The 12,544-nt window shown below is 44.2% G+C and overlaps 2 protein-coding genes across 2 annotated transcripts in view; one reads left to right on the top strand and one right to left on the bottom strand.

The window, feature by feature from the left end:
• Positions 1 to 8,527, bottom strand: part of FHIP2A (FHF complex subunit HOOK interacting protein 2A) — a 34,045-nt gene extending 25,518 nt beyond the window's left edge. The window contains exons 1-2 of the mRNA XM_066554397.1: positions 8,347 to 8,527; positions 379 to 457 (exon numbers count right to left, since the gene is read on the bottom strand). Coding sequence (XP_066410494.1) covers positions 379 to 457; positions 8,347 to 8,391 — 124 coding nt within the window. The 5' untranslated portion in view covers positions 8,392 to 8,527. The remainder of the gene's footprint in view (positions 1 to 378; positions 458 to 8,346) is intronic.
• Positions 8,358 to 12,243, top strand: LOC136559300 (uncharacterized). Its single transcript, XM_066554398.1, has 4 exons — positions 8,358 to 8,467; positions 10,002 to 10,100; positions 10,507 to 10,645; positions 12,035 to 12,243. The coding sequence occupies exons 1-3, from the start codon at positions 8,369 to 8,371 to the stop codon at positions 10,549 to 10,551; spliced, it is 243 nt and encodes an 80-aa protein (XP_066410495.1). The 5' UTR covers positions 8,358 to 8,368; the 3' UTR covers positions 10,552 to 10,645; positions 12,035 to 12,243.
• The last annotated feature ends 301 nt before the right edge of the window (positions 12,244 to 12,544 follow it).

Raw genomic sequence — 12,544 nt, 5'->3', positions numbered from 1 at the left:
ACAAAATTACTTTTGTTAAAATCTTGCGAAGAAAAAGAAAATCCCTGATGCAAAGCAATAAAAATGTTAACAGCAGGGACTGCATTTCTGCAGCTGTCTGTTTAGATTAAACAGAGTATGTGAAGGCAGAAACTGGGTCAGATGTAAAAAGGTGCAGTTCTCTACATGGTACTCAGGAAACAAGACTTCAACCATTTTTCATGCCTACTTCTACAGATGGAAGTACACGATATTTTAAATTACTAGTTATTGTTGATATTTTGATTAAATACATGATTCATATTAGCATTTATTGATCTCTACTTTTTAAAAACACTGAAATTGTGAATTCTTGTTTCCACAATAAAAAGACAAACCCAGAGTGCTTTTTTCTTTTACCTGAGGTCTCTATGTAGTAATGGGTGATTGCTTTCCAGTGGTAAACAAAATCTTCTTGTAATGGAAGGGAAGGTGCGAGCTGTGGGGAAACAAAGACAACAAAACCCAATTAGAAATGGAATGAACATACTTGCTCAGAGATTAAATTCAGTTTTAGCTTATACTTGGAAGTAAAGTGCTGTAGATGCTGCTACAATTGTTACTCTCTGCTCTTTTACTTTTAACACGGACTACATTCATTATTCGTGGTGAGCCCCACGCCACACTGCCTGCTTGTAAACATCAGTAATAATCTCTGTGATGTCTCTATCACCAGACAATCTATTTGAAGCAACAAAAGCAATTGCTCCTACAGCAAAGCAACACTAGAAATGTATGCTTGTATTGTTTAGACCACAATTTTGTCCTGTACGAAAAAATCATGTTCTTTTACGTCTGCTCTTGATGTCTTCTTCCTTTTCTGTACACTCTGTTCTCTGCTCTCCGTCTGCTCCCTTAAAAATACCAATTAGTTGCTTTATTCAGTTTTTACCATGCCTTTTTTCCTGTTAGCTACAACTTCTTTTAAAAGATCTTTGTTCAGGTTTTCGGTTGGGTTTGTTGTTGGTTTTTTTTGCAAATTTTTGTTTTGCTTTTTTTTTTAGGCCCATACCCAGAGCTTGGTGAGTTGTTCTTTTTTTTTTTTTTAAGTAAATATGTTTCTTATTTTATTTCTGCAAGAAAAGGAAGTTTCTTCTTTCCTGGAGGAGTTTGGGATGGCTGGCTGGGTGCAAGAAGGAAACACAGCCCCCCAGGCAGCCACCATCAGCACTGCTCCTTCCCCACTGAGACAAAGGTGGCCTGTGGCCCATCACACCACAGGCAGCCTGTGACAAAAGGACCACAATCATTTCACCACTCTGCTCTCAAAGTGAGAGCTGAGACAAGCACTGAATTTGTGCCCCTGAATGTTCTGAGCTGGTAAAATCAGGAATCCTATAGGGAAAATCCCAACCATTCAATAGGTTACGGTGAGGATCTGTTGTTATTCAGGCCCAATCCTACCTGCTTGAGGCTTTAGTTTTTTTTGGACCATCAAGTCCTCAAGTCACTCTTTTACAGGCCATCCTGAAATAGGGGATAATCATTTGATAGGATGGCAGTGATGAGCCTTGTGGGCAAACAGAAAGAATCCCAAGTATAAACTGGAGTGTCTGTTTTGGAAGGGTGAGGAGCTGAACCATCCTGACAGGACATAGAGTCCAGTCCTTCACAAAATTTCAGAGGGGCTGAAGTTGGAAGGGACCTCTGGAGACCATCCAGTTTAGCCCCCCTGCTACAGCAGAGTCACCTAGAGCTGGCTGCTCAGGAGCATGTCCAGATGGCTTTTGAATATATCAAAGGATGGAGACTCCACAGCCTGTCCAGGAACCTGTGCCAGGGGTCAGTTAACCACACAGAGAAAGGTTAACTGAAGGAAGTTTTCTCCCCAGGAGCTGCAGATAACACATTTGAGACCAATAACTCTGAACTCCTCTAGTCTCTCCCCAGAGGGTCTAAAATGTGCTATGCTGTCTCAGTTCTTGGGCAAACAAGGGCTCAGGGTTCATATATAGTCTGGTACAATATAGGCTCATATGGTCTTTACTGGCTAGTGTTGGTTTCTTTGAAAAAGTCCTGGATGTTTTCCACATCAGTCTTTTCTTTGCCTTGAATTTAATGACACTTAAATTTATCTTGGTAAAGTTGTAAAGCCCAGTATATGACAAATATGCCATGCCAAGATAAATGCAACGCTAATTGCTAACGGCCCTTTGCACACAGGACTTTGGAATGCAAGACTCTGGAAAAAGAGTGGTGCTTGGCAACTATCTCTGCCTCCATCCCGGCTGGAAATGTGCCCTTGGAAATGGCAAGCAGGAAATGAAACTGACAGTGCTTATCCTCTCCCTGAGAGGCTGTGCACTCCCCGAGTTCCATGGCTGGGCACTCAGAGCAGCACATTAGCACAGCAGCTACCACCGAGTATCTGAACACCCCACACTGCACAAAACCAGTTTATTTGACTGTGACATTTACTAGGTTATTGAAATTCAGAGAAATAACCAAACAAACTGAAGATTGAGCACATGTTCTTGTGTATCATGCTCTGTATGTCACACTAGCTGCACTAGATGTGTATTTCAAGCAATGTAATGATCATTTCTGGAAAAAAAAAAGCTGTATCAAAACCTCATCGCCAGCTGATGAATAACCCAGGGACAACTTTTGAGGAATACAGGCCTCCCAGACCACTCTATTTCCAAGTAACACATGATAGATAACATTAAAGATTTATCCTTGGCTGATGTGATTTTCCTCTCCACTTCTTCTCGTCTCATCTGCCTCAAGATGAATTCAGTGCCTCTGAGCAGTGCCAGGAAAAGGATTTCACTTCTCAGCACTGTCAATAATTTATCCACCATGGGAGAGAACTGTGGATATAGACATTCTCCCTCCCAACAAATACCTCTAGGGACTCTTCACAGAGGTGAAAAAATAATTCAGGGACAGGTCCTGCCCTTTCAAATTAAAACACCCAGTGATTTCAGAGTCTCCTCTCATCAGGACTGCAAGCCAGACATGGCAGAGATAACATTAGCATGTGTGTGCACCTGGGTAGTGCAGTCTATTGGGAACACACCATCAGCATTGCCACCAACTGGAGATGTAACCCCAACAAAATTATTTTGAGGTAGGTGTTTACTGATCAAAAAAACCAACAAAAACCACAAGAAAACAAGCAAACAAACAAACATAAATAAAGCAAAAAAAGAACCCCAAGCAATCCTCCTAACTTAGTTATTCAGATACGAAAGCAAGGTCAAGACCAAGACCAAGATACCAGCTCATATGTATACAAAGCCAAGCACTGGAAAGCATTAGGAACCTGTAACACTTGGCTGACATGCTTTAACCCTACTAGGACAGGTAGTACTGGTATGAGGTTATAGTTCCTATTTTAAGATGAATTATTATCTATCAGCTGAGATGGAATACATGTTACAGCTGCCAGCCTCAATAACCACTCTATTGTATAAGTACTTGTATGGAGATTCTGAAGCCAACCAGAATTCCTTGTGAAGGCCATTAATTCCTGCTACTTGTCTAATTTGAAGGAGTTACCTAAAAAATGCAGTTATTTCTCACCATACACCAGCTGCCTAGGGCATGGTGCTGTAACACCAAGGTTGTGGGTTTGATCCCAGTATGGGGCATTCATTTAAGAATTGAACTTGATGGTCCCTGTGGGTCCCTTCCAACACACAATATTCTGTGACTCTGTAATTAATCCTGATGTAATTAAGTATGTTCTTAGTGATTCCTAATCTCAAATGAAGTTCTCCTTTGCTGGGGGAAAAAAAAAACCCAAACATGATCTTCAAGCCTGCAGTGTAGGTATTGGTATATGACATAGCTAAAATCCACTGAACACCACTGAAGTGCAGCCCACTGGAGCAGCCACTGATTAGCAAGATCTTCCATGTGGTGCCCATGCAGTTGGGCTTCCTGGGAGTGAGCTGAACCTAACACAGGCTGCCTTATCCTTCTGGTGATAATATGTAACAAATAATCAAACCCCACTCCTTTCTGGGACAGTGCGGCTCTCAGGAGAGCTACAGATCTTTGACCAGATGTACAGTCTGCTCATGACAAAACCTGTCCAAAATACAATTCCATGTTGTCTTCCAAAGCATATAGAATTTGTGTTTAGGCAGGAAAAAAATAACATAAAGAGCAAAAAAACTTATATATATGCAGTATTTAACAGCAAATCTTTTGTGCATGTAAAAATCATTGTCATATTTTTCATGTATGCTTTTCAGAAGTGCAATTCAATACTGGAAAGGATGGAAACATCAGAAGCTGGTGATATGCTTCAATATCTTTAGGGCAAATTCACAAAAGAAAGAGAACACTGTATAAAAAAATAACAGGTACTGTCTGGTCAGATGCCAGAGTCAAAAAAAGAGTAGAAAACTGGGTCAAAGAGAAAGGAAGGGGAAGTGCATGCACACTGCCCTGACTGACACTCACTTGATGTTTTTCTTCACTCTTACTACTGTACCAGTGTGAATGGTCTGAGAGAACATGTGAAAAAAGAATAATGCTTCAAGGTTTACTTGATCTTCAGTTGATGAATGCACAGAGTTTATAATGGCCACTGCTCTCACATATAAAATTAAGACTGAACATGCTTGCAAGTCATGCATTAAATTTTGTCATCTAATTTGTTAATACCAGCACAACATTAAAACAACAAGTAATGTAAGGTCATTACATCCAATAAAGTGGGTTCAAGAGGAATAAATTCTGTTCTAATCAGTTATGCAGGTCATGATTTTGGAGCACTGCCTGTACCAAGTGATTTGGTTTCTTTCAAAGCTGAGTTTTGCTTCAAAATATAAACAGAAGCTACTTGAAAGTACAGTAATGTACCAGTGTCAGAGTAGAACAACAGGCTGCTAGAGAGGGGGGTCTTAAGAATATGCAGCAGACACCAAAATCTTCATTCATTCCATTGCATGGTGCAAATATTCCTGTTTGACAGCAAATTGCAAAATTCAAGCCAATCAAAATTGTATTTTTCCTGCAAGGTACACAAGCTCAAGAACATCCCTTGGACTGACTATTGAGGTGAAACATCCAAAAGCCCAAATCAAACACAAATGAAAGTCCTTTGAACACTGAGTGGCCACTTCACAGACAAGCTATTTTGTCTAGGAAACATGAGTGAAAAGCACAAAATAAGAGCAAAATAAGTCTAACTTGCTGCTTTGTTATTGTATACTACATTTTATTGTTGCTGACAATGTAGTGCTCATGGGTAGCCCTTTGCGATGAAAGGATATCAGAAATGCATAGCAAAGAGAAAACATCTTGAGGACAAGCCATATATAAACTGTCACAGATTTAATAATATGAACCCCATGAAGCAACAGCATTTGTATTCTGCCCTGAAGTAACAGAACAAAGACAGCAGTCCTATCCACCACTCTCAATAACACATCCAACCGAATTTAAGGATGCTCTGTTGGCAGGGTAACACAGTGGTGCTTGCTCATCTGGATGCTGCAGAGAAATCCAAAAAGTGAAAAGTATCTAAAATATTGGCAGGATTGACATTAGAGAAGAGGTGGCAAAAACCCAGCATCCAATGGTAATGAAAATCAGGAATATGGTTTCAAACACTTGGGCAATTTAGTCAGAAAAGACCAAAAGTTTTGAGTTACTCAAGGAGAATCATAGGATCATAGACAGGTTTGGGTTGGAAGGGACCTTAAAAGACCACCTAGCTCCAACCCCACTGCCATGGGCAGGACATTTTCTATTAGGCCATATTGTTTTAAGCCCCATCCAGGCTTAAACATCCATCTTGAACACCACCACAACCTCTCTGGGGAAAAAAACTTGGTAAGGAAAAAACCTTAGTAAAAAGCAACTGATCCCTTATGCTTGCTTCAAGCACAGTCCTGTCACAAGGGCAGTCAGTCCAAGAGTGATACACTGACAACAAGTAAAAGGCAAATACTGCTATGTCTATCAGACTGTCAACCTTTGGAGCTCCTGTCAGAGTTCAGAGGTATGGCACATTGAGGGTAAGATAACAACGATTATCTAAGAGCACAGGAACCCTTACTGTTTAAATGCACTCTCTGAAGTCTGCCGGCCTGTGGGCCCTGAGGCAGGGCAGCAGCATTACAGAAGTGATGTGCAGGAGAAAGGGCAGGGCAGAAAGGCTACCCAGACCTTTCTGGTTTAAGGAAGTCTCACCCGTGAGAGCTAAAGCCAGGCTCTTCAAGTGTATTTAAGTGTCCAGCTCAGCTGAAAACTCTACAGTTGCAACTCTACCTACTCTGGGGTAGGCACCCAAAACTTTTGAGAACTGTTATCTTAATTACTAGTTCTGTTGCTGATATTCAGGGTTAAGAATCCAATTGAGGCTGATCACCTTAGCAAAAACAGCAAGCAAAAATGATGTTCCAAATTCTCTTGGTTCTGAAAACAGGCAGCACCAAAGTGGACTGAGCTAATGTTTAGTATTTACAACAGTTGTTGTAAACAACTTCCCCACAGCAAAGCTAAGCAGACCACACCTTATTACTACAGAGAGAATGAAACAAAGCCACATACAGCCACCAAACTGGTCAAAAATTTATATTTCTCAGTTCTGTCTTTGCATTAGTGGGTCAAACTTACAAAGAAACATTTTTAGTATCTTCCTGCTGTTGCAATTCCATGTTTCGTTCCTAGTATTTGTCACAATCCCATAAATGCAATAGTGCAGTATTTATCAGATCCACCAGGGTGATAGTAGCAGGATGAGGCTAAAAGGGACACCAGAGTTGAGCAAGGACAAACAGCATGTTGTTGGACAGCGCTCACTTGCAAAATAATGGTATCAATATATTTCTGTATTTTCGTTTGGGTTTTTTCAATCAGAAAAGAGCACCTAGTTCCTACTATCTCTACTCTTTTGTTCCATTCAGCTCATTTGTTTTTCCTAATTTTTACTGGATCTCAACTAAATGCAGTTCTTTTTGTTCATTTTTTGCACACATCAATAACGTAACACTCTCCTAATAATAACTTCTATTAGATCTCTTGAATTGGTAGGCCTGAAAGAATACCTTCTCCTCCACTCCTGCACCCCTCAGTCATCCACTCTTATTTCTGTTATTCAAAATGTGGCACAGCTCACCACAACAAACTTTCTTTAGTCAGGCAGGCACTAATTTCTGTTTCCTCTCCAATGAAAGCACTGACTATTGAAGGCATTCATGTGGTCTGAATGTTTCCAAGTAAAACGCTTCATCGTTATTTAAAACATTTCCTTCCAAATGCCACTACACCATTAAAAAAGCAAACTAGGAACCTGCAATTAATGGATAAATGCTTGAGTTTTAAACCTGAATACTCCTGCAGAACTACAGGCTCATATAAAGACAGACATATGCTCAAGTGCAGCATCGGAGCATACATTAATGTACAAAGGCTGCCCCTCAGATGAGGCAGGATTTGGCATGCAGGCTCTTATTTAAATTGCTTGGATTTGGCCTGCAGGCTCTTTTTTCAACCATTTGAACATTTTTGTCTTCAACACATTCTACCTTCACTTCAGTATTTCCCTGCCAATTTTTATCACCTCTTCACGCTCAAATCTCCTGGGTGTGCTGGTTTATTGGGAGAGGCATTGAAAGGCAGGGAATTACTACCAAGACCCCACCTCAGTGAAAAGCAAAAATAAATGGTGTGGCCAGGCAGTGCCGAACGCGGCCTTCAGCAATGGCAGCTCGCGAACAGGCCCCGTTTCCTCTGCCCAGGGAACCTCGCTGCACGCACAGCCCCGCGTCCCCCGGCAAACCTGACCCCCAGGCACAATTACAAAATAAACCAGGGATGGAAAGCGGCGCTTTGAAACTGACAACATCCCGCAAAAGCACCGGTGACGGCGACTATTGTCTGCTGGTCACGACGAGATGGAAACGCTGGGGAGTTTCCTGATTCCTCTCCTTTTATTGTCTGTCTCGCTGGAAGGGCCGGGCAACGGCCGGGTGAGGGCCGGTCAGGGCTGCCCTCAGGCCCGGCTCGGGGCACCGGAGCCGGCAGTGCCCGACGGTGACAGCCGGAGGCTGTGCCAGGGCCGCCCGGGCTGCAGCCGCTCCCTTCTCCCCCGGCGCCCCCGGCTCTCCAGGGCCGCGCTGGGGCGATTCGTTCCCTTCCCGTGCTCCCTCCGGGGCCCGCCCGGGCAGCTCGGCCTCCCCCTCCCCAGCTCACGGCAGGGCTGAGCCGGGAGCGGATGCTCGCCCTGCGGGGCCCCGCCGGCAGCAGCGCCGGGGGACAGCGGGGAAGGGGCGCCGGGCCCGGTCCGAGCCCCCGGCCCGCGTTCGGTGCTAGGCCCGGATCGCATCCCCGGCGTGGCGTGGCCGGGCCCGCCGGCGGCCTTACCGCCTCCACGGCGTGCTGCAGGATGGAGGTGAACTTGGAGAACATCCTGTCCCGCGACTGCAGCAGCCGCTGCCGGGAGGACCTCGAGAGCTCCTCGATCCGCCGCCGCCGCCGCTCCAGGGTGAGGGCTGCATGCGGGGGCCTGGCCGCGGGGATCGGGCGGGCGGGCGCCGGCGCTGCCTCTCGCTCCCCGGCGGACACCGTGGCACTGACACCGCCGGCTGCGCGGCGGCGGCTGCTGAGGCTCCGGGTGTCCTGCAGGGGCCGCCACCCCCGCACGCCGCTCGGCCCGGCTCTGCCCGCCCCGCTCCGCTCCGCTCCGCTCCGCCCGGTCCCTGGCGCTGCCTGCCGGGAGCGCCGCGTTCCGGCCCGTCCGGGCCGCTTGTGCCGGCCCCGGGCTGCGGGCGGCGCGGGACGCGGGTAGGGCGCGACAGTGCCGAGCTGCGAGCGGGCCGCTGCCGGGCCCCGAGCCAGCCCCGCTTCTGCGGGCAACTCCGGGCAAGGAAGTGAATCAGTCACAGGATCACTTGGATTGGAAAGACCTCTGAGATCATCGAGTCCGACCTTCGACCTTACACCGCCGTGTCAACCAGACCATGACACTGAGTGCCATGTCCGGTTTTTCCTTAAACACCTCCAGGGTGCTGAGTCGACCACCTCTCTGGGCAGTCCATTCCAATGTCTAATCACCCTCTCTGTGAAGAAATTCTTCCTAATGGCTAACCCGAACCTCCCCTGTCACAGCTCAAAACTGTGTTGTCTTCTGCTGCTGGTTGCCTGGGAGCAGAGTCTAAGCCCCGTCTGGCTACAGCCTTCTGCCAGGGAACTAGAGAGAATGATAAGGTCCTCCATGAACCTCTTTTTCTCCAGGCTAAACAGCCCCTGTGCCCTCAGCCACTCCTCACAGGACACATGCTTCAGACCCTTCCCCAGTTTCTTTGCCCTTCCCTGAACTAATTCCAGTACCTCAATGTCCATCCTGAACTGAGGAGCCCAGAACTGGACAAACTCGAGTGTGGAAGGACAATGACTTACTTCCCTGGTCCTGCTGGCCACACTGTTCCTGAGAGAGGCCAGGATGCCTTGCCCACCTGGGCACATACTGTCTGGGGTGAGGGGAAGGGATGCCCACCTCCACGGTCCCTGTGCCCGAGGCTGCCATCAAACTTCACAAAGGTCTCTGGGATCCCTCAGAATCATGAGGGTGGGGAGATGGGCTGCCTCCACCCTGCTCCTGGCATGGCATGGATATGGAAAAACCCCTGCGTGTGTGGCAAAGGGCCCAGCTTGCTGTCTGCTGAGACATTTTGGGTCTGCCATCATCCACAGGGACGATGAGATCCTCAGGGATCACAAAGCAGTGTGAGGGTGACGAGCTCAGAAAGTCAGTGACAAGTTGTGGAATCACCATCCCTGAAAGTGTGCAGAAAATGAGTGGATGTGGCACTTTGGTTTAGTGGTTATGGTGGCATTAAGTCAAAGCTTGGACTTGACAATCTGGGAGGTCATTTCCAAATGTAAATGATCCTGTCTGGTTGCTGCTGGATGAGAGGCTGGTGGTGTGGGTGGCATGGTCCTTGCAGGGTACCACAGATGAGAGGACTTGTGGCAATGTGCACATTGCTCATTTCACTGTTGGGTTTTTTCCCACACAGAGAGAAGGAGACAAAGAGGGCTTTATTTCACCTCTGAATCAAATACTTCAGAAAAAAAGACCATCCCTCCCATTTTCTGGCATCACAGGAAAAGCAGAGGTAAAGTGGGGTGAGCAGAAGTGGTATATGTGGCTGGCAAGCAGTATGATGTTTTGGGAAAATGTTTGGACACTGGGCAAATTGACATAGGAGAACAGGATTGTTTGACACTGGGTAGCAGAGTGAAATGTTGGAAAGGTGATTGACCAGTATGGGAAAGGGAGGAGACCCTGTCGTACCAAATGAAGGAAAGCTTCCACATTAATTTTTGGAGAGGAATGAACACCAGCTTCCTCATATGCTAGGAGCATGCAGAGAGAGATGAATCAAAAGACAGGACAAAACTACTATTTAACTGCTGTTCTTTAAATTGTGTCATCTGGGTAGTCTTACTAATGGTATTGTGATGAATTCTTACTAATGATTCTGCTGTACTGATTACTATTACTACCCCTGTGCTTTGCAGGCATGGAGAGCTGCAGCCCAAATACTCTATGGAAGTAAATACTAATTGTATGTGGACACATTTATTGCAGTTGTTAAAGAGCAGAGCTATTTCCTTCTCAACATCCAGGAGTCCCAGTATGTCAATATCAATTTAAAAGGTAATTATGTTGGGTTTTTAAAAATATATTTGTCAACTTATATTCTATAGATGTTCATAAGAAATGTAAATTTCCTATGTGGGTAGCCATATGATGAAACATCTCTGTGTTTAGGTGATTATTATCTGGACGGGTGCTGCATTTGAAGGTGCCTGCATATCTGTGTCTAAGAGAATGTGGTCATTTAAAGTGCTTTTGCAATCTGTTTTTTCCTGCAGAAATGTCTTTTAAATGTGCTTGGGCTGTCTCATCTCCAAGCAGCAGAATGAATAAAGGAACAGTAAGATATCATAAAGATATAAAAGGAGACAGTTTTATCACTGTGAGAGTATTCCTAATCGTACTTAACAATTTATGAAATCATAAATCACAGAATCACAGATGGTGAGGTAAAATTTGTAATGCTTGAGGGCCTCTTATTATTCTAAGAGTGACTAATGTATATAAACGCATTATTATTTAAACAGAACAGTTCATTGTGGTTGAAATTAAGATTTTGGTTGTAAAAGTGACTTCTTATTACGATTTCTCAATGTGAAATGCCTTGCAGTAAAGGAAAAAAAAAAGGAAAATATTACATGTAAATTACTTTTCCTAAGCCTATTAAACAAATTGAATCTCTGCATATAACTCTGCATTTACCAACCAGTAGATTGGGCCTCAATTTTCAGCCATAGTGCAGAATCCAGTCTTTAGTGCTTATATGTCTTGCAAATTGTAGATTTTTTTGGAATGACCTTTTAAAGTAGTCTTTAATTTCTCAACCATGTGTATGTATTTCTCACTGCTGGGAATATTGGATAAATACTAGCAAACCAATAGTAATGAAATCACTGGAAACTAATGGAAGAATTATTTCACCAGTGTCAGTGCAGAAGAACTCAGCTGAGGTTACATTTTGTTTGGGTTCTTCTTGTTCTCTTTTATGAGGCTTCAGTTGGAGATGCTGCAGTTATGGATGAGCTACCAATGTCATGTCATTTGCAACAATGCATCTTCACCTGCTCATGCTTGATGTTGTTTCCACTGAAATAAACACAAGTATTACTACCTATTTTAGTACCCTTGAGAGCACAGTTCTGCTGGTTTGTTGGGTTTTTTTGGTTTTTTTTTGGCAAGGTAGTTCTTTTTTTGGAAAACTACATGCAGTGAGTTAGTGTTTTGCTGGAATGTGAGAAGTGAAAGTGTGAAAGTGAGGCTGTTCTAATTGATAGAGCTTTTGGGAACTTTCTCCTTTCTTACAAATTAATGAAATTGTCTAGATTAAATCAATTTAGATGGTGTGTGACAGTGAGATAATGTGCTGGCCTTTTTATCTGAAAATCTCTCTGCTATTTGGATTGATGGCACCAGGCCAGTGTCTAATGGATGCATTTATCTACATTACAGAAGATGTTCCTGCAGTCTGGACTTTTGCTTCAGAGAGCCTGAAGATTTGGTGAATTTTTTTACCCTAGATGAAAATTTTCCTGTTAGTGCTATGCCAAATATCTGTTGATATTCTGTGCAGGATTTTATTGTGTTTGTAATAATCAGATTGACATCTATGTTTTCAGTGACTACTTGGATGAAATAAAGAATGAAGTTTTAGTGGTTCAGCATGGTCTCTGCTTTTGAGGAGGGCTAAGAAGATATTTAACATCATTTTCAGACCTTTCTGATGCTGAGCTTTGCTACAGAAAGGATGCTGCACATCTACACTGAAGAGTATGCAGTGGAATTCAAGTCATTTTCTGTCAGAAATTTTCTGGCTCCGTGCTCTCAGCTGCGTGCATCACCTCCCTCCTTGCTGATTCGCTAGCAGCTCCATGTAATCAGCTCATGCAGTATTTCATAAATCCCATTTTCAGGCATTTCCTGGCCTGTGCATTCTGTTCCACATCTGCACATCTGCTCTTT

This window comes from Molothrus aeneus, chromosome 8 (assembly GCF_037042795.1).
Source record: "Molothrus aeneus isolate 106 chromosome 8, BPBGC_Maene_1.0, whole genome shotgun sequence".
Lineage (NCBI taxonomy): Eukaryota > Metazoa > Chordata > Aves > Passeriformes > Icteridae > Molothrus > Molothrus aeneus.
The sequence above is the reverse complement of the archived record's forward strand: the minus strand, read 5'-3'. Positions and strand labels throughout refer to the sequence as shown.